Raw genomic sequence first — 23,078 nt, 5'->3', positions numbered from 1 at the left:
ACAAGCTGTGGAGTCTGCTATCCCTGGCACATCTGTTCATTTGCAGTTGGAGACAGCTAAAAAGCCCTTAACGCACATTTTGTTAGGTGCCCTGACAAGTTTAGATCATGCAACCACTTTGACTTTGGCCTACAAAGTGTTTTTTTTTTTTTTTTTCAGATTTAATGTGTTTTATTGATTAAAATATTACATTTGTGCCAATTTCCCTTCCCTCTGCTCCCCTCCACCCGGTGGCCCCCCTCCCTCCAGTTGTCCCCCCCTTTTAGATTATGTCCATTAGTTGTGCATACAGTTCCTCCCAACCTCTCTCCGTCTATTCCATTCCCTCCTACCTTGATCCCCAATTCCTATATCATCTCCCTCCCTTTCCCCATTCCCCCTCCCTGTTGACCTCCCCCCAATATGCTTCCCGTACCCACAGTTCCTTTTCCACTCTCGTTGCCTATTTAGTTTGCCTTTGTTTCATCTCCCTAGCTTCTGTTTTTTTAAACCAGTCCCTTTAACATCTCATATAACAGTGGTTTGGATCTAATGAACTCTTTCAGTTTTATTTTGTCCTGGAAACACTTTCTCTGTCCTTCTATTCTGAATGACAATTTCGCTGGATAGAGTATTCGTGGTTGTAGGTTTTGGATTTTCATTACTTTGAATATTTCTTGCCAGTCCCTTCTTGCCTGTAGGGTTTCCCTTGAGAAGTCAGCTGATAGTCTAATTGGGACCCCTTTGTACATAATTCTTTTCTTCTCTCTTGCTGCTTTTAAGATTCTCTCTTTATCTTTAATTTTTGACATTTTGATTATAATGTGTCTTGGAGTGGTTCTCCCTGGGTCCAGTCTCTTGGGAACTCTCCTTGCTTCCTGGACCTGCAAGTCTATTCCCTTCCCCAAGTCTGGGAAGTTCTCCTTTATTATATTTTCACTCAATTTTTCAAGTTCTAGTTCATCTTCCTCATTCTCTGGCAAACCAATGATTCTTATGTTGGGCCTTTTATAGCTGTCCCAGAGGTTTCTGATCCTCTCATTGTTGCTTCCCATTTCCTCTCGCTGCATTGGTTGACTGCTTGTTCCTTCTCCATATTCCAGTTTGTTGAAATGAACTCTGGATTTTTTTTTCTCACCATCTTTCTCGTATGCGGTTTTGTTCCTTTCGTTATGAAAGTTTTTCGCTTCTTTCTTATCTTTTTCCTGCTCTTTTGTGAATTCTGTAAGCCACCTGATAACAATGGCCCAGAACTGAGCCTCTGACAGGTTTCTTATCTGTTCATCTGTCAGGTTCTCTATCTGCTGCCTGGTGAGCTGTGGCACCGGGATTTCTATAGTTGTCTGCCTCATTTTGACAGATGCGTTTTGTTTTCTTGGGCCGGCTGTCGGGGGCAGTGCCTGTGTACTCGTAATGACCCAGCGACCGGCGGGCGCCGTTTGGCGTCACAAATCAGCGACCGGCGCCTGCCTGTCCGCGACCTATTTCGCAGCCCTGTGGTGCTTTCTTTGGGGGCGGGGGTCCAAGATGGATTCACACAGTTATTCAGCTAGGAGACCGGGATCCGTCCTCCCGCCCCCCTGGGCCTCACTGTTCAAGGCGATGCGGCGGCCGCTCTCCCCAGCGCCGAAGTCGCGCACCGCCAGGGGCTTGATGGCCGGGATTCCTCGCCGCCCGCCGCTCCGGGTGCGACCGCAAACAGCACTGCCCTCTTTAACTCTTACCTGCCCAAATGGCACCGCTGGTTTATAACTTCATATGTTGGGCTTCCGTGTAGTTTTATTTTCTGGAATTTCTAGTTATCCTTTGTTTTGAAGTAGTTGTATTCCTCTCTAGTTGTAGAGGGAGACCTAGCGTGTCCGTCTAAGCCTCCATCTTGGCCGGAAGTTTTTTTTTTTTTTTTTTTGTTAAGGCGCTCAAAGCCTCATATGCACAGACTTATTATTTAAGCATTGGAGAAGAGCATTTGTATCAGCCTGCAGGTGGAGAAGCCAAAGGCCAAGGTGACATAGCATGGAGACAGAGGGAGCGAGCCAGCCATCGCCCTTGGCAGGCCAGCATGTCAATGCTGCATCAGGGATAGAACAGAGTAAGTCCAGGGCTCTGTCCACCTCACTGGGCTGTTTATTAGTGTTGGGTCTGACAGCCAAACTGCTGCCTAGCTCCACTTTTAACCTAAATAGTAGATAATTAGCAGCACTTTGCTTCATTTTCATCCTTGAAAGATAAGATTTGCCTGTAATGTGGGAACCCTCACATAGAAGATGAACCAGTTCTGTTTTCCTTTGCAGATGAATCATGATGTTTCTATTCTCCTTTTCACAGGGAACAGAGAGTTTGGGGTGGGGCGTAACAGCACACTCAAGGGGAGAGGGCTAGGACATGTCAACCTGCTGACCTAGCATTGGTGTGCTAGTTAAAGGAGCCTAGAATATAAGGCATTAATGCAAATATTTTGCGCATTATTAACTCTAATGATGCTGCCATTCTGCTCTATGCACAGTGGAAAACTGAGATGACACTCTTCATCATAAATGCCTTGGGTCTTTCTCTGAAAATCATCATGATGACAGAAATTCCTTACAAGTGAGAGTAGAAATATAAGCAGACTTCTCTTTAACTTCCTCATCATTAACAACAACAAAATATTGGTATCCCAGGGCCATCTCGTGACCCTGTTCAGTCCTTATAAATGCTGGCAATATCATCCTTTAGAACTCACCACTGCTTTTGCCTTGTAACAACATTTACACTTCCATGGCAATAGTTGGGAAATCATTGTAAAAGGAATCTGTTTTAGAAAAAACATTCTTATGCAACTCTCAATTGGTTATGTAAGTAAAACGTCATTCTAATTCAGAACAAGCGTTAGTATCACTCTAACCCATGCTAGCAATGGCAGCATGGAGTTTTGGAAAGCATGTGATTTCTGACCCAGTTCTACCACTTGCCACCTGAGTGACTTTGAGCAAATCACTTGACCTCTCTGATCCTTAGTTCCTTTTCTGTAAAACAGTGTCAATCGTAAAGCTGCTTTGTCTACTTTATGGATTGTGGAAGGAGATCACAGGAGATTATAAATATAAAAGCTCTCTGGAAGCACTGTACAAATGTTATTATTGATTTTTACTTGGCGAAAAATGAAGAATGATTGCAGTGCCATCCAGGAATAGCTTGGGAATAACTCAACCAAGTAGTTGTTAGTAGTAGTTGGCCAGTCTTGAGGAAGTGCATGTCTCCTTGGAAACAGATGGCCAGACCAGTTTGAAGGACCTTAAACTTGTAGGTCTTAAGTCAGTGTGGCAATTTACCTGGTAAGAGCCCCTTACATTCTAAGCTCTTGTAGTGCTAATATTGGCTACATGAAGTCACCGTGTGATTTCTTACCAGACTTTATTTGGAAAGAGTTTACAAACTAGCAGCCTGGCAGAGTTGCCAGAGTTTAGCGTGCTATGGCTGTACACCAGAGAGAGTCGTGTTTTCATGTGTTGCTCTATTACCTCCCTCCCAGGAGAATCAACAGATGGAACAACAACAACATCAGAAACCCAAGACAAACCTGTCAGCTTGATGCCTGTAAACTTCAGCAGAACTCACAATTAAAAGAAGATAGAATATCTATTTAGAGGAAAGAGGTGCAGAGAAATGGTCCATAGAGATACCTTCTTTTGTTGGATCATCACTAATACTATCTGGAGATCCCCCACCATATAGGAGGAATTACACCTGGTGCACAGTATTCACTTCAGAAATGTGGTTGAAATAATATTATGGCTAGTAGAAATAATTAAGTAACTTATATGGGGCTTTATATTTTTATTTTATTTTTTAATCCTTCCAAGTCAGCTCAAGTTTGGAAAATCACAGAATGACTAATGGTGCATCTCAGAACAGTTAGATAATATGCAGATCAGACCCTAAGTCAGGCAAAGCAAGATGTATTTTGGCAAGAACTGGTGAAGAGATAAAGTATTTGATTATTGTTGATAGTTCCCAAGGAGAAAGCACAGAAGCAACAGAAATAAACCAAACACTTTTGTCTTTTAGGCAAATATTTCCAACTACAGCCTGGTGATGGAGTCTGATGGAGGAACCTTCCTACCCTATGGGCTGCAATTCACTGGCAGTGACAAGGCCAGAGCCATCATGAAGGAGGTTATGCGCCTCCTGCAGCCTGTCAATATCACACAGGTGTTCAGTGCTGGAGAAGGGACAGACATCAACTTCTGGATCCAAGCTGGAGTGCCTGGTAAGACCAAAAGATAAAGTTGGAGTTCCTTGTGTCCTGCTCCAATTTAAAATAAAGTTTCTATTCTTATATGCCACAATGAATACTGACAGGCCGAATTAATACATGAACACCCTAAGTTCTTTATCTATAAGGTATAATCTGGTAATTTCCGAACTTGGGATAATAATACTCATTTGTATTTGTTTACTCATATGTTTTCCCTTTCTAAATTATAAACTTCTCAATCCCAGAGAGCCTGTTTTGATGATTCTGGGTTTGGGCCTAGAAATATCTCGCTCTGTCTCTCTTTTTTTTTTGATGTATTCCTTTTGTGATTGTAGTACACATGATCTCACAATCAGAATTTGAGAAATAGAACAGAAGGTAATTATTACTACTAATATACTTCTAGTTCTAGTTCTGTGCTAGGACATCTTCTCTGACCCAAAGAATTCCCTACCCAAAAAAGAAAGTACCTTAAATTTTACCACTAGAGATTTATTCTTTGAGGGTGAGATTCTTCCTGCTAGTCACCTTTCTCTAATGCAGCCATTTTCAACATCTGTGCCACAAGAATTTTTAAAACACGCAATACCTGACTATTTAGTTAGGGGCACTGACTTCTTTCCTCTTAGATTGTCAAATTTAAAAAAATGACAACAACCAACACAATAGCCTTCAGATTGGCAAAATATGTATATATTTTTTAATATGTTGTAGAATTTTAATAAATTAGTTTATATGTGACGTGAGATGAAAAAGGCTGAAAACCGCTGTTCTAATGCAAAGACTCATGTAAGAGGTTGGGCATAGACTAATTTACCCTGATCAGTGATTTATCAGGTTGCTATTTTTAAAAGAAGTCCTGGGCAGGTGTGAAATTATGTAACAGAAGTAGGCCTGGGGAGGTACAGGACTAGTAAGTGGAACAGTCTTAATGAAGACCAACTTATACTACTTCACAAATTTGCCCTAGACTGGCCATGGGAAAGGGTTAGTGATGATACTAAAAATCTATGACCCGAGGTTGTTCTCCTAACACCATTACATACATAACCAAAATCATTGTTAAAGGATCCATTTGCAAGTCATTCTGTATTTGTATTATGCAAATCAAAAGTTCAGCTTTTGAACTGTTTTAACATGACTGTTTCCAGAACCATTTCTGTGGCTACAAAACATTTCACAAGTTAAAATAAATAAAAGTGTCTCTCTAGATCTGCCGCACTCCAGCTATTTTTTTTAGCCTGAAAAGTAGGTTTCACCAACAGCATACTACATGGATTTGAGATTTTTAAAAAGCTTATTCTTGAAATATTATAGATATTTAGAGCATATTTTAGATTGTAAGGTTTACAAAAATCTTTCATAACTAAAAATAGAAAGAGCTATCCTTTACTACAAGAACCCAAATTCTCTCCAATAGTTTTTATGTTTTAAACCATATTTTGAAATATCTTAAAACAACATTTCCATCGACAGAACTGTGCATCATATGGACAGATCAAGACTCTCTATGTATATCTCATTTTTAATCATGGTCAGGGTCTAGGGGGGAGGTTGCCCTTTTAAGTTGTATAGAATAGTTTATTTGAATTTTAGATTTTCCTGATCTTAAGTTTTTTACTGAGAAGCTTCTTCAAATTTGAGAAAAGCTAAGTAAGTTTGCTGGGTAGTAGATGTGAGAAAAAGACTGACAGATTGTGGGTGAATTAGAGCAGAGACTGGGGGTGGTTAAGGGAGATGAGGAGCTGAAACTAACACAGGAATAGAACAAAAAAACATGTACTCCCTCCTCCCAGGTGCAGTAGTTCTCCCTTATCTGTGGGATACATACTACATATACTGTGTAATTATACTATGTATGTATACTATATTATTTCCTAGACATGATACCTGTGATAGAGTTTAATTTATACATTAGGCACACTAAAAGATTAACTACAATAACTAATAATCAAATAGAAGAATTATAACAATATACTGTAAATACAAGTTATGTGAATGTGGCCTCTCTCTGTCTTTCCATCTCTATCTGATCACTGCTATCATAATCAAGGTGATTATTAAGTGACTAACAGGCAGGTGGCATGTACAATGTGGATACACTGGACAAAGGGATGATTTACCTCCCAGCTGGATTGCATGAGATTTCATCACACTACTAAGAACAGTACACAATTTAAAATTTATGAATTGTTTATTTCTGGAATTTTTCATTTAATATTTTCAAACCACAGTTAACTGAAGGTAACTGAACCCATGGAAAATGAAACCTCTGATAAAGGGGGACTAGTGTATATCTTGCTTTTGTTGCATTGGATAATTGAGAATTGGCTCAAGCTTTATTCTTTTCATGTAGATATTCCATAAGAATGGAATAGCTTCTTGGAATTAATAAGTGACTTGATTGTATTCACAAAGGTAAAGAGGCCTTTCCCTCTTGTCCCAGTGGAGTGGAGAATTTCAGCTCCATTATGGTTGCTTAAGAATTAATACAAATCACAATTTATTGAGCTCCTACTATTATCAGACACTCAAGCTTTTTCAGAAACTGCCTTTTGTAATCTGTACCATCCCAAGACATAATGATGATTATCCCTATTTTGCAGATAAAGAAATAGACTCAGAAAGACTAAATGACTTCCCCAAGGCTATCTTGCTCTTAAATGCAGATGTCACCCTGAGAACAGGCCATGTTGGTTTCAAGGCTGGTGGCCCTTTTCCCACAATATACAACAGAGGGGAGTCTGGAATGCCGAGATAGTCTTCTAAATCTATGGCAGAGTCTGAAATGTTTATCTTACTCAGTTCTTGCTTATGCAAAGGATTTCAGTTCATTCCTGCTCCAGAATAACTTACCCCTGGGGAAAGGAGTTTGTTACTGTAAATAACAGCTTACTTCTTCTCACGTTCTTTGTTCCACTCCCCTCCCTACCTCTGTCAATCAGGAAGGTTTATATAAAGTTGGAGGTTCATTTAGACTGCAATTAATATTTCCTGGAATTCTTTTTTATTTTCTTTAGAGTATTGTAAGATGGAACCAAATCGTTGCTGTTTTCCACTGTTACTCTTGAGCCATCTTTTGATATTTCAAGTTCGGGCTGTTCCTGAAAGAAATAATGTAGCTGTTTATGTTATAATTCTCGTTACCTATTGAAAAGTTCAGGAACCTCAGAAAAAGATGAAGAACCATAGTTAACTGAAAAAAATAAAAAATATATATACCTATTATGTACTCTGTATTCTTGAAGATATGGCAAATTATAATGAATTAAACCCAAGATAGAATTCAAAATACTAATTGTTACAATTTAAATAATTGCTCACCTGACATTTGAAAAATTAATGAGAAATAAAATTTTCAAATTCCGTCTTTTCTTTCTTCTTTCTCTTTTTCTTTCTTTTTTCCTATTGACTCAATAAATATTTATTGAGCCCCTACCATGTGCTTGGCCTATCAGATTTCTGCAGTCTGATATAACTGGGCCCTAATTTTTTAATGTTCCACATATACTCAATATCATATGCTAATTAAGAGCACAGACAGAATTAAATTTTAACATGATTTTTATTATCAAAGCCAAAATAGATTAATTTATGAAAGGGTCATCTTTGGAATGAACATATGATGTTTTTCATCATCTAGATAATTTCCAAAATGGACATACATCTAAAGCTTTGTGGGGTGCAAATGTTTAAAAATTAAGTATCTTAGATGAATTTTCCATATAAACTCTCTGTTCCAGCTATCTTTACACTCCAGCCTCCTCCCATTTTCACCCCCTTTCATACTCCTTCCTATTCTTCCTCTCTAAATCCCACATGCTCTTTACGACTCACTCTGTATTCATCAGTGTCCATAAATTCTTGCTTAGCAAGCCCTGAAGCTCTATTGCTTTTCTAAATTTCTAAAACACTTCTATATAACCTGTAATCTGACCCTTGAATTCACATGAGCATTTTTCTTGGCTTAGTAAGAGTTTATGTGCATCCTGCTTCCCATCCCCAGTGATCAGTTCTTTAAGATTAAGGTCAGTGGTTTCTACTTCTTTGCCTCCTCTCTATCTCTTAGTTTAATTTTGGAAAACATTTAAATTCTTGTAAGTCTGACATGAGAGAAGAAATGAAATCATAGAAATCATTATTGTATCAACAAGCTTTGGGTCCCTCAGCATAAGAGTGTGGAGAAAATAAAGGATGCCGATAAAAGAGACACAAAGATAGAAAAAATATTGGAAGAATAATATAAATTAGAGAGTCTTTAACACTTAAAGTTTCTTTTTTCTTTTAGAAGAGTAAAGACTGAGAGACATGGAATAATATTTTCAACTACTTCAATGATTCTCATACGTAAGATGGTCAACAGTTGTTCCCTGACAATACATGACTTAAAGTAGTCTAAGAGGCTACTTTAGTTTCTCTTCACTCAGGAAAGGCTTTCAATCTCAAATTTTTGCCTGATTCTTCAATTACGAGTTCCAGGTTAGAATGAGAGTAGTCTATTCATTAAATGTGTCAGCAATGAGATAAAAATCTATGCTCAGATGTCCTTAAATTCATCTTTTTTGAACATCTCCTTTTTTAAGAAATGCTTCCATAAAGTAAACTCTTCCATAAAGTATACAGTAAATGGGAAAAAAGTAGATATTCTCTTAATGTGACCTGAGAGAGCCCACCCTTATTCTACATCTACCAATAAGAGTTTTCTCCTGTGCTTCAGAATCTGAGAGTCGACCTTTTTCTGATATTGTTAGCATGTGGTGGACAATGTGCTAAAAAGAATTAGAGACTTGAGCGTGTTTCCTGACTTCATAACTTCTAACTGCATGTGCTATCTTAATTTTTCTAACCTCACTCACTTATTATTAAGCATCCTTATTAATCACCTACTGTATGGCAAAGGGGAATCATTAGTATAGAAGACAGAAGATCTATAGCCTCGCTGACTATCCAGTTTAGTGAATTGAGACTTGGTTATTTCCATCTGCAAAATGAGTATTGTAGCCTGCATGGCATCATCTCCACCAAGCACCCACAGATGTTCCCCCTCCTCTGTTCCCTATCTCAATGACTGGCACCACCACCTAGAAATGGCTTAATCATCGAGGACATACAACCAGACAGTTTCCAAGTTCTGTTCACTCCAAACCCCTTCTATTTCTTAAACCTATCCCTCTCCCCACCCCACAGACTTTGTCTCCTTGACACTGATTTCTCTAGCAGCCTCCTACCAACACTCAGACCTGCATGTTTAGTTCCCTTCCACCTAATGGGCTCACTGCTGCCACAGCAAACTTTCTCAATAGAAAATCAGTTCATCAATTGGGATGTTTTGGACTGCAAAACAAAAAATGAGACTCAACTCAGAATGGCAGTAAGGGGATATTTTTCCAAAGAACTCTGGAGTGGGTGGTCCTAGAACACATAATTTAGCCATCAACCACATCAAAGCCCTTGGTTCTTTCCATCTTTCCGCTTTGCCGTCCTCAGCATATTGACTTCTGTCTTCAGGCTTGCTCATGGTCTTGAGATGGCTGCAGTTGTCTTAAGCAACACATTCTCACACATTTTGAAATAGCAGAAGAATGTCCATGGACATCACTTTTTTAAGAGTGAGGAAATCTCTTCCAGAAGCCCCAGAACAGAGCCTCAAGTCTCTTTGCCCAAAATTGTGACACGTGTCTGTGGCTAAATCAGGCGGTGGCAGTGGAGTAGAATTACCCAGGTTGGCTTATACTGACCAAAGTTTACATCCTGGGGCTAAGTAGGGCCTAGTCTCCACTGGGGGGCGGGGGGCGGGGGAAGGTAGCCTCCTGATGTATGAGAGAAATTGGGATTCTTTAAGAAGAAGATGAGGATTTTCATTGGGTAAGCAATTAAGAAGAGTAGCTGCAATATCTGACTGTCTCTCCTTGTTTAAAATCCTTCAGTGTTTCCCAATGGTCTCCAGGGTGCCATGCCTTTACTTAGCATGGAATTCAAGGCTCTTCTTCCTCCATCCTCTGGATAGTGCACAGCCTCCTCTCTCATGGCTCCTCCACTCCTTTTCATCCATCTCTCATTCATTCAGGTCTAATTGAAATTTCTGGCGCACCCTGTAGTGTCACACTTCCTTGCTATTGGACCTGCCCTAGTCTGTCTTCTTCACCAGCTGATTCCTACTCGTCCATGATTCAGCTTCTTGTTCTCCTCTCACAAATTTTCTTTGATCTCCAGCAATCTGCGTTAAGTGTCCCTTGAGAATGCCCATGATGCCCTGTGCTCACTTCTCCTCATGGCACTTAGTTTTTTTCTTATAATTGTGATTGTGAATTCCTCAGAATTCCCAGTGCCTGAGGAGAAGGACTTGCCCTTGACGAAATGTCCATGAATGAATCAAATGCTGAATGTGTAGGTCCTAGGTGTGCAGGAAGAGTAAGATAATAAACAGTAATGCCATAACCATGGTTATGATTACTTTAGTAATCATTGCTTCATTGAGCTAGTCTCTTTCCTTACATATTAAATTGTTTTTAAAATCACATTTTAATGTATTTCATCTTTTTTGTGATAGTTCAAATGCCATATTGAAGTACCAAATATGCAGATTACTCAGAATTTCACGTATTTTCCATTTTGCTTATTTTTTGTCCAATACCTCATAGTGCATTAAGCAGAACAAAACCAAAACTTTCCATTTCTATATTTCCAAAGGCCTTTCTCCTAAAATGTTCCAAGCAGGAAATACTAGGAAACAAGTAAGAATGATACTATAAAGTAAACTGAAAGTTAGGTTCAGCCTCTGGACCTAGGATTCATATATTTAACAATCAAAAGATGGAATAGTGCAACCCAGCAGTTCTATGTCCCCTGTTGTCCCTAATTAAAAGATGCCTCCTTTATGGTTGGAACACTCTGTGCCAGTGATGTTTGGAGAGATCGATGCTGCACAGTGGGCAGACCTCACCCCACTGTGAACATGAAAAGGGCACTCCCTAGGTTTTGACTGTAGCCCTCATTTAAATAAGCAGACAGTTTCATTCAACTAATAAGCACATTCTTGAGTACTTACTATAAACCAGGCACTCTAGACATTGAAGATAGACTATGAAAAAGACTTACAAGTTCGCTACTCGTGTGGAGTTTACATGTAGTTAGGGAGGAGGAGAGGGCAGTAGGAGAAAACACTATAACAAAGAAATCAAGAATGGAGGAAAATATAAAGTGATAAGGGCTATACAGGGAATTATAGCAGGTGGCTGTCTCTTATCTCTTTCTTGGACTCAGGTGAGTCAGAGCTCTTGCTTTAATATTCCTTGACTGCTATATGCTAGATAAGTATGTATAACATCCACAACAATATCACACTATTAGAAATTGCTCATCAGAATAGCTAATAAGCTTCATCTGCTCTTCTCCCTTACAGTAAGCCAGCTTCAGCTTGACGGAAGCCACTGGGTATCTCGACCAAAGCATACCTGGCTCAGGCCCTGCAGTATGACTGTAACCACTTTTTATACCACTGGGCAATTAGTCATGCACTATTTTATAAAGTCTCTTCTACTATTGCCTTAAACTGTGAGCTAAAGCACACACTTTTCTTCTGAAAGTTAATATACCTTGTATTCTATCTCCTTAAACTGGATTGGGAACCAAGAGACTACTTTATTCATGATTATATATCCACAATACTCATTATTACCTGAAACACAATAGGTATCCAGTAAATGCTTGCTGATTATAAGTATTGATTTGAGAATAAACATAAGAAAAGTTAAGTAACAGTAAAAAAGGAAGTTTTGGGTACAGTACCAAGATTAAGACATGCAGAATAATTCAGGAACTCATAGGACGGAAGACAGGAAAGCTGGATATTCAAAAATAAGTAGTATCAGATTGTAGAGAAGGGCGTTCCTGGAGACAGAAGTAATGTGAACAAAGGCAGGTGTCCCCATTGGGGATGGTAAGAAGAATGATTTCGCTGGGCAGAAGACTCATCTTGGAGAGCAATGGGTGGGAAGAACAGCTGACTTACTCTGGGTCACGTGAAGAAGAGCCATATGTTTCAGGTGGGAAACTCTTGTAGTCAACCCAAAGACACTAGAATTTTTCAGCAGAAAGAGAACTTGATGAGAGCAGTGTTTTTAAGAGGGATCCCATGAAGCTTGTGCCAGGGGATACCCTATCACACTCAAGGAGGCTCACAATGAGAGGACCTATAGAGAAAAAGGAGGAAGAAGCACAGGGCTGAAAGAATTACTTTAGAAAATCAGATGCTAACACTACATCATTGCTTTATTTTCTGCACTATAAGGACTCAAAAAACACTATGACCTAATTTCTCTATCTACTCTTTCCCATGCCTTCTACTAATAGCATAGAAAGTTTCACTTCCCTAACTGCCCCTTTTAGGGTTTCAACATTAGTTCTTCTGGTTTGCCTTCCTATGCATTTGACTTTCCATCAATTTCACTTAGTACTTTAAAAACACTCCAACTGACTACTTATATAACACTTCATTCAACTATATTATATATAAATTATGGGGGATACAAAAATAAAATGTGGCCTCCTTTTTCCGGGAGCTCACAATCTAAGACTGTAATAATGTTTCCTTAATAAGCATGAAAAAACAAGACGAAAGACTTCATCATGGAAAACTAAATAAAGCTGCATTAAAATTTCTAAGAAAAAATGTCTAAAAATTGCTTGAAAGTCAGTAAGGATTTCAAACTGTGTTTCCTCCTGTAAGCTATGTGAACTTTGCCCATATTAACATTAAATGATCAGAGGATTTAAAACTCAATATAGCCTGTTTTATTTTCTTAGGTGATTTTACACCATAGTTTTAAAAATTATTACAGAACACTTTAAACATATACAAAAGTAGAGATAATTGTCTAATGAAATCTCATTTACTCATCACTCAGCTTCAGGAATTTTTCATTCACGGGTAGTCTTTTTTTCATCCATATCCCACTAACTCTTCTACACTCAGATTACTTTGAAGCAAATGCCCATTATATTATTATTTCATTTGTAAATATTTCAATTTCTATATTTAAAATAAGGTTTTTTAATATAATAACTACAATATTATTATTCCTCCTAAAGTATTTTACAATAATTTCTTAATATCAAATTTTATTTATGGCCAGTTTTCAGTTGTTTCCAAACCTCTTTCCCCACTGGTTTTTTTGTTTATTTGGCTTTTGGTTTTTGGTGTTGGGTTTTTTGATTGTTTTTTTGTTTGTTTATTTTGGAATAGATAACTTTATTCCTTGGGATCTCTGTGACCAGCTCTGTCTTCTATTTTTTTATTTAAATTTTCAATTACAGTTTAATTAAAATATTATTTTGTAATAGTTTTAAGTATACACAAATATACTTGACAAAGTGATCCCCTCAAAATTTCAAGTACTCACAAAGCACCATATAGTTATTACAATGTTTATGTCTCAATGTATCTGTTCTCTGTATCTGAGTCTGTTTCTGCTTTGTTTGTTTATGTTGTTCTTTAGATTCCACATATAAGTGAAATTATATGGTATTTGTTTCTCTCTGACTTATTTCACTTAGCATAATACCCTCTAAGTCCACAAATGTTGTCTCAAATGGTAAAATTTCATTGTTTTTATGGCTGAGCAGTATTCCGTTATGTAAATGTACCACAGCTTTTTTATCCACTCCTCTATTGATGAACAGTTGGGTTGCTCCCATACCCTGGCTACTGTAAATAACATTGCAATGAACATAGATAAGCACATATACTTTTAAATTAGCATTTTGGTTTCTTCAAATATGTATCCAGAAGTTGAATTGCTGGGTCGTGAAGCAGTTCCATTTTTAATTTTTCAAGGACTCTCCATGCTGTTTTCCATAGTGGCTGCAGCAGTCTGCATTTCCACCAAAAGGGCCCAAGGGTTACCTTTTCTCACATCCTTGCCCACACTTACTGTTTGTGGATTCATTGATGACAGGCATTCTCACAGGTGTGAGGTGATACCTCATTGCACTTTTAATTTGCATTTCTCTGACAATTAGTGATGTTGAACATCTTTTGATATGTTTATTGGCCTTTGTATGTCCTTTTTGGCGATGTGTCTGTTCAGCCTCTGCCCATTTTTAATTGGATTGTTTGTTTGGTGTTGTGTAGTAGGAGTTCTTTGTAAGTTTTGGATATTAGTCCCTTATCAGATGTATCACTGGTGAATATGTTCTCCTATTTCATAGATTGTCCTTTCATTTTATTGATGACTTTCTTTGCTGTACAAATTCTTTTTAGTTTGATGTAGTCCCATTTGTTAATTTTTGTTATTGTTTACCTTGCCCAAGGATATGTATCAGAAAATAATATTGCTAAGAGAAATGTCAGAGATTTTACTGCCTATGTTTTCATCTAGGAGTTTTATGGTTTTGAGTGTTACATTTAAGTCTTTAACCCATTTTTAGTTTATTCCTTTATATGGTGTGAAGAAGTGGTCTAGTTTTATTTTTTTGCATGTATCTCTCCAATTTTCCCACTACCATTTATTGAATAGACCATTTTTATGCCATTGTATGTTCTTGCCTCGTTTGTAAAATATTAATTGACCATATTGATGTGGGTTTATTTCTGGGCTTTCTATTCTTGAAATACTTATTAATGCTCAAATTGTCCCATCTTTGGTTAGTGAGAGCTTCTTTAAGCTGGTTCCTGAGTCCTTTAGACATGACATTTATAGTCATTGATAGTGTCTCGGCTTTCTAATATAACAAAATATTCCAGACCATCTTACACATTTCCTGCCCCAGATCTGGAATCAACTATTTCTCCAAAGAGCCAAGTTTCTTCTTCTAGGTCATGGTATAAATGCCACAGTCTGAATACTGAGTACACTCATTGTTATTGAGTTATTCATTGTTTCTAGGTCTTTTCAGTGACTAAACTAGAAAATACATTTTTTTCTCCATAGAAGAAATGTATCATAAATTGTATAATATTTCCAATTCAGATTCAGAACTACAAGGTTTTACTTTACCTCCCTCATGTTATTATATCTGTGCCTCATTTTTCCCTGGCTAAAAATCCTGGTCCTTAGTGCAACAACATAACTACTACTCATTTGTTATATATACACAAAATAAAATAGATAACACAATGGTCTCAGAATAACAATACCACACAACTATCAACAGCATGGTTATTTAAAAAACATTTGTTTATTGCAGATTTTTCATCGTTTGTATATTTCACTAGAGATGTAAAAATTTCTGTTAACCTATAATGCAAATTACTTTGAATATGATACCATTTCAATCTCTTATATTTTGTTTGAAATCCTAAAACTACTGATTTTTAAAATGTTGAAATGCTCACTTATGGATTTTCTTTATACAACAGGAAATAGTTTTCAGATATGAATAGTTTGGGATCTTATTGAAATAATTACCATGGAGAGTCAATGTTGAATCCTTAAGACATACTGTTTCCTGTTCTTTCTTAGACCTGACTCAAACAATTTCACAATTTCATTCATTTACTCAAGAGATCTCTAATAAGAGCTATATGAGATTCAGACAAGAGGAATAACTAGGAAATTTAGCATGTATTGAGTGTCTATTATGACTCAAGTATTATTCTAAGTTCTTTACATTCATTATCTCATATAATTTCATAAGAACCTTTTGAAGTATACATTATTATTCTGTAACCAACTTTCAGATGAGGCAGTTGGGGCCCAGGGAGTTTCCTTTCTCCAAAGTTATTAAGTGGAGAAACTGGAATTAACATATTGGTCTGTTTCATTCCAATTTCATATGTAAAGTACTGTCCCTAACCTCAAGGAATTAATGGAGGGTTTAAACACAGGACGAACAAAAGTGCAATAGAACTTTGGGCAAGAGAGGCATTAAACTGCCTGAGGCATCACACAAGATGTATCACACTTCACTTTATTTTCAAGAAAAAAATAGAATTTTGTGTGGTGGAGGAGTACATTCCATGTGAAAAGATAGGGATAAGCAAAATTCCATAGGTTATAAAGTACAATAGGTCTTTTAAATGAGTCCTTTGGCCTGGCTTGGCTACAGTTTAATTTAATATATAAAACTAGAGGTAAAACTGAAAAGGTTGCCTGGGACCCCATTTGAGACCTGAAAGCCATTCTGAGGATTTGGGACAGCCAGAAACTTTCGAAGGTTTTGAACAGAAATAAGGCATAATAGAGCTCAATCTCAGCCTTTGGGCAGGTTTCATTTAACCCACATCCAACTCCTTTGAGGGACTCAAGACAAGACCCACTTCACAGAACAGCACATCTCAGGGATTGGGCTGCACATCTTCTAGCAATTTCTTGCTAAAGTTCCATTTGTTTTATGTTTTGCTACTTGAAGCTTTGTCAAATTAAAACTTCCAGTTGAAGAGACATATAGTAGTCCCATGAAACATTGCACTGTGATTGGCAGTGGTTGGTCCTACTGGAATTTTTAGACATCAACAATAATGTCTGACTGTAATTGGACATACTCAATCTGCTTGTTGAGCCTTCTTTAAGTCAAATAAGTTTTATTCTTTTAATCTTTATTGTATTTTTTCCATTATCATTTAGTCACCTTGTACCCCCTTCCCCCTGGCAATCACCACACTGTTGTCCATGGCCATGAGTCCTTTTTCCTTTTTGCTCCATCCCTCTACCCCCTAACCTCCACCCCCTAGCTGTCATCCTGCTCTCCATCTATGAGTCTGTCTCTGTTTTGCATGTTAGTTCAGTTTGTTCATTAGATTCCACACATGAGTGAAATCATATGGCATTTGTCTTCCTCTGACTGGCTTATTTCACTATTGTGACAGTTCTCCAATTTCTTATGAGGTCTAATAAAGAGATGCTTTTCAATTTAATTACTTTCATATGCATGGGATTTTGGAAACCACAGAAAAACATCACAATTCAAGAGATCTTTGTAAAACTGAGTTTGGATTGGGTAAGGACCTATTATAGAAATAAGTTATATCTCAGTTATAGACAACAGATTCCTTAGTTTGGGTAATTTTATTGGCTTAATATCCTCCCTTTGCTCAGTTTAACCTGATATTTAACAATTTAACCCAGTATTCTTACACATTCCCCTCATGAGGACTTCTAATATAATGAATTAAGTCTCCCTGTTATTCCATTTTAATAAAAAACTGCGAGATTACATAATTTATGGTAACTAAACTTTTCTTTAGAATATGACATTTGCTGTTTTAATTGTCCTTCCAATTTATAATGCATAAATCAAATATGGTTGAGTTCTGTGAAAGCTATTAGTTACAGATCTTTTGAAATCTGAGTGGTGGCCTATAATATGACTAGCTATGAAGTGTATCCTCATTATTCTTTATTTTCTTTATTTCTTTATTTTTCACGGTAGTGGCTAACTTAGTCTCCTGGCAAATAAGAGAACAGAATCTTATATAAAGAATCCAGTTATGGAAGGTTTAAGCCAAGGTGAAAATGTTTGCTGGACACATCTTTACAAAACTTGCATTTTTTTCCAGAACTAGTTTATTAATTATTGTTGATGTCATATTTAAAGAATGAGGGTATTTATAGATATCACTTTAATATCTTTAGTCAGTGCTATACTACAGGGTGCAGTGCAGGAATAGAACCATTGTCTAGAGGGCTCAGTGATTTCATACTCACTGTTCCTGACAGAAGATTTTACATGAGATTCACTGATAATTGTGGGCTAGTGTAGACACAGTCAAAGCCCATATAAACCCGATAGGTGTTCAAATGATGTTTGTGGCTCACACCACTGACTGCACTCTAAAGTCACCTGCAGAGCTTTTAAAAATCTATCATCACTGGGAACCTACTCCCAAAATATTCAGAATTAACTTGTCTGGCTGCACAAGTTGCACTGTCCAGGGAGCACCATTTACCGTGAAAGCATTCAGCCCCTGGGTGCCTCATCCTTCTGGAGCACAAATCCATTGTATTCTATATGAATGATGTCTGCAATATTTGTACAAACTTGTATAGGCTTAGAGAGAGGGCCCGAGCGCACCTGTGTTTAGAAGCGCCCCAGGTGATCCCAATATGCAGGCAGAATTGAGAACCATTTTGAGGTACAGGCATCTTCAGAGATATTGCAGGTTCGAATCCAGACCACTGCAATACAATGAGTGTCACAATAAAGTGAGCTGTAATCTTTTTGCTGGTGGAAGGTCTTGCCTTCAATTTTTAAAAAGTGCAACTTTGGTGAAACATGGGCCAACGAAGCACAATAAAATGAGGTGTGCTTGCATAAAATAGATTAGATTTTAAGAGCATGGATTTAGGAGCCAAAGAGAAATGGACTCAAAAAGCTAACTCTACTCCTCTTAGCTGTGTGACCTTAGGAAAGCCCTTTAACCTCTGGGAACCTCAATTTCTTCATAAATAAAACGATGATAATAATACCTACCTCATGAGATTATGTTGAAGAAAAAAATAATGATAGTCTAATTGAAATACTTGGCACAAAGTTAACACTCAAGAAGCCCCTATTATAATTTCAGTTATTAAAGCAAGGTTCTGTATTAGTCCAGATTCCTTAAGTACCGAGCAACAGAAATCCAACTCAGATGACCTGAAGCAAAAACAAGGTATTTAGCAAGCCACAAGAAGTAGGGTTGGATTTGATCTCACTGATTCTGGCATTTAAATGCTGTTAGGACACATATTCTCTCTCTCTAGTGCTTATTCCAGCTCCTTTCATGGTGCCTTCACTCTCTCAAGCCAGCAATCCTCTCAGGTGCTAAACTATAATCATAGGCAGCTCAAGATCTATCTTGACAGCTTCCTAGCACAGAAGAGCCAAATAATTCATCATATCAAACTCATTTGGGAAAATTAAAGCCTCCTGTGTCCACTCCTGTGGTCAAGATGTGTAGTTCTTAAAAGGGAAAGAAGAGATAATGTGCAGATGAATACAGTAACCTCCTTTATTTTCACTGTTGAGATCTAATTCAAAATACAGTAACCCCTCTCTATATCGCGGTTCACTTATCGTGGCCTCACTGTATCACAGAATTTTTAAAAATATATTTAATTATTTATCGCGGGTTTTTCGCTATATTGTGGGATTTTGCGGTACTGTATACGCATGTTGTTAAAGTTACATGGGTTTAAGAGTGTAGAATAAATGTAAGGTTCCTACTTTATGGGGGGGTCTAGAATGTAATACCTGCGATAAGTGAGGGGATACTGTATATAAAATACATAAAACCCCCTCCATCCTTCGATCTATTAGCGGATAAGAAAGGACAGAGTTAAGGTCCCAGGAGCAATAAAGAAATACCGTGAACCTAAAACACCTAGTCTCTTTGCTCTTTGTGACCTGTGCGTGATAATCACCCCAAAGATGAGTTTAGGACAACACAGCATTCCTTAGCCTCTCTGATCCAGCTTACCTGAGACACTTAGGTGGACAGGCATGTGAGAGTTGGATGAGTTGATGCCACACTTGAGCGTCTGCATTACCTAAGACCTCCACTCCCACCCCACAGTCTCTCTTTACCTTGCAAGTGGGAAAAGTTAGCAGAATTAGTTATACTCTCTACAGCTTAGTAGAGTCATATTACACACTCTACATCTACTCTACTGTGCACTCGTATGTTATCCAGGAACAAAGCAATGAGAAAGAACAATCACCCAATACCCAGAGACGCCCTTTAACATTTGGATTGTTCTAACCACTTACCCAACACTTGTGGTGGAGAGACAGCAAGTGTGAAGAAAGAGGAACAGGATTCATCACTTTATACCAATGGGCATTTTGCCAAGCCATTTAACTTCAGTTTCCTGATCTGTAATATGAGGGCAATAATATGTCACAGAACTATTGTGAGAATTGAATGTATTTGATAAGTGACAATGTATTCAATAGTTAATTACACCCTTCACAGTTGATCTTCAATAAGTGGTTTCAGAGTTTGAAGAATAGTTTTGTATTTAAAAAATTACTGAAGAGACCTTGCTATGGATGTGCACTCATGTATTTAGATCCAGTTGAGAGGATAACTGGGCATGTATTTAAATATCCTAGGAAACATTGCAAAAGATGCTCAAGTATTATTGGTATCCACTGACCTTTGGGTCTTAGCACACTTAATTTGTGGTTACATAAATACCTGCTGGCATTCACTTCAAATTGCCCTGCTACTTTAACAGTTCAGTGGCATTATTTAGGAAACACCTGACTCACTTCACCATAACATAGTACAACACTTCAGAGAAGGAAGCAATAAAGAAAAAAGTCAAATATTAATTGCATTACTAGCACTTCTATGTCAGATGTTGCTTCTGGGGGTTTTGAGGCCTCTTTGCATTTCCTATTTAGGCACAGTAAACAAATTAAGTGTTGGTAAGAGTTGGTGGGAGGATTATGTGAGTAAAAGTGTAAAAGACAACTGGCTCAAGGGCAAGGACACAGGTGTCACTCTAGCTAATTCCCGCAGGAACATGAAGTTCTAGATTATGTACTAAAATAACTGACCAGTTGTTCTCTATTTGCTAGGACCCTCATCCCAGATGCTAAGATAGTATGCATCAAAAAATATAGGTAGTACAGCTTCTCTGACCTGAAAGTGGGGGAATTACCTTTCTAAGGCTCTTCTAGTGTGAAGGTGCTATAACTCAAAATTCATCTTTTTCCAGAAGTGAACATTGCTTTCCGTGCAAAACACGGGTGCTTTGAATGAACGAGCAGTCTGCTGGTGAAACTCTTAGCTGCAAGAGATGAAACAGCCCAGAATTGTTTCCATCAAAAATCACAAATAAAAGTTAACTATGAATTTGAAATTGTTTAAAAAGATTGGTATTTAAAAATCACTGAAGTGTAGGGAGTAAATTGATAAGAATATCTTGGTATGAAAGAAATGCTTTCTTAATCTTTTAAACATCTGGTCTTGGTACCAATTTTAGTTCAATTTCTGCTAATATAACCGCATAGATGCCTGATTTATACAGTTTCAGTATCCCATAGCAACATGATCTCATGCTTCTCTCTTTTATTTCCTTCCAACCCCTCTCCTGTTTTTATCTTGAGAGCATCAATAAAAGGTTTCCTGTTTCTCAACTGTTGAATCTATGAACTAAACAGTTTAGCACAATTAAGCAGGATGCCTCATTCATCAAACCTTGTTTTTTCTAAGACTCCCATCCTGACAGTCACCAAAAGCATGTGTTAAGTGGAAGCTGTGTTTTTAGTGTGTTGGCATGCCACATCTGTTGACAATTACAGAGGCACATCAAGGCCGTCAGACTATGGCGGTGCTTCCCTGTGCCCGGGGTCACAGGCCCTCAGGGACATTTACGAAGTGTATGCTTTTTAACTATCCTGCAACTAAAGAGTTTAATTTTTCCTGAGAATGTGTTTATGTACCTTGTAAAGGAACTAGTATTCCCTTTTTGCCTTCCCTTATTATGGGTGTGTGTGTGTCTACACCAAAGAACCACGCCAAGTAATAATCATAGACTTTCTTTTAAATATCTTTCAGCCTTGTAAATTGCTGCTTTTATATTTTTATTCATTCTCTTCTATATTACTTTTATTGTTTATTCATTCTTTTTCTAATAGCGTATTTCTTGCCATCTCTTGGATTTCGTCCTTTTTTTAAAATATTACTTACTTCTGATTTATTTCCTCATGTTCTTAGTCAAAATTTGGGTCAGATTTTTTAAAAATATGATCTGTGTAATTATATGTCATGGGGACCCTCTCTGCAGTCATGCCTTCTTGCTTTTGGATCTCTCCCTGACCTGTAAGCATGTAGTATGGTCTATCAACCATATTATAATATTCAGGAAATATTTAGAACCTGGAAAAGTATAGCTGAATCTGCAAGCCATCTATGCAGGTCTTTTATCTCTAATCTTAACCTCTGAGATTTTGGGCAATATTCAAAATATTGACCTTTCTCTGTTTGCATTCAAATTTAACATTTGTTATTCATGACCACAGTAACATTTTAAAAAAATAAACAGGTACTGCTTTTGGACTTTGTGAGCTTCTCTTATTCGTGTTATGAGCAAACAAATGGCTTCTAGTACAAGAGAAATCTGAGAGGTTATTTAATGGCTCCAAGAAGACCTAGGAGGAGAAGAAGTTGAGACTGAGGTTAAAACCAATGGTAGTTTTATACATGATGGTTAATGATGTATCTTAATCTTTAAATATCGAGCGTGTTGGAACGCTTAATTATCCTTAATATCTGAATGAATTACCACCGTACTGGAGAAAAGAGGAAGTGACCTACAAAATCTTTAGTGTATACTGAAGAGAAACTTGAGGAGCTTTGGGAATTCTACAGAAGAGAAAAAGTTGTTAGATCCCAGGCTCCCAGCTTCTTCAAATGGGGAAAACAGGATGCATGAGAGGACCTCCTCTCCAGCATTAAACTTGCACGGGTTTGCTGTGAAACTCCAGGACATGCGAAGGAAGCAATTTTAATTGCTTGGCACTTTAAAAACCGGCTTCACTGTTCAATGAATTAGAAATATTTTGAAAATATGATTGCATTTTGAGTCATGCAAATTTACCTGTAATAAATGTTTGCTGTGCACCAAATAATGTCATTTAAATGCAACTATAGAATGCTCAGAGGGGAAAGGGAAGCTAATGTTTATCGAAGAACTACCTGGTGCCAAATGTATTACATTCATCATTTTATGCACTTCTCTCTTTAATATCCATTGTGAGTAGATATTGCTGATTCTGCTTTACAATGTGAGGAAACTGAGGCTAAGACCAGCTAAAAGCAATTTCCTAATGGTATGAGGTATAGTGCCAATTTGAAACTGTCTGACAGCAAAACCTGTATTTCTCTGTCTTTACAGTCCTGAGATTATGTTAAAAACAGTGAAGAGTGGAA

General features: G+C 37.6%; 1 protein-coding gene across 2 annotated transcripts in view; it reads left to right on the top strand.

Annotated features, from left to right (window-relative positions):
- The window catches only part of CPQ (carboxypeptidase Q), a 441,869-nt gene that overhangs the window by 358,239 nt on the left and 60,552 nt on the right, over positions 1-23,078 (top strand). The window contains exon 7 of one of the 2 annotated variants that reach the window (XM_090282787.1): positions 4,027-4,228. In XM_090282787.1, coding sequence (XP_090138913.1) covers positions 4,027-4,228 — 202 coding nt within the window. Of the gene's footprint in view, positions 1-1,891; positions 2,064-4,026; positions 4,229-23,078 lie in introns of those variants that run through there. The other variant, XM_090282789.1, reaches the window with a different exon arrangement.

The sequence above is a fragment of the Furipterus horrens genome, unplaced genomic scaffold (genome assembly GCF_987537825.1).
Source record: "Furipterus horrens unplaced genomic scaffold, mFurHor1.1.pri manual_scaffold_7, whole genome shotgun sequence".
In the NCBI taxonomy this organism is placed as follows: Eukaryota; Metazoa; Chordata; class Mammalia; order Chiroptera; family Furipteridae; genus Furipterus; species Furipterus horrens.
The sequence above is the reverse complement of the archived record's forward strand: the minus strand, read 5'-3'. Positions and strand labels throughout refer to the sequence as shown.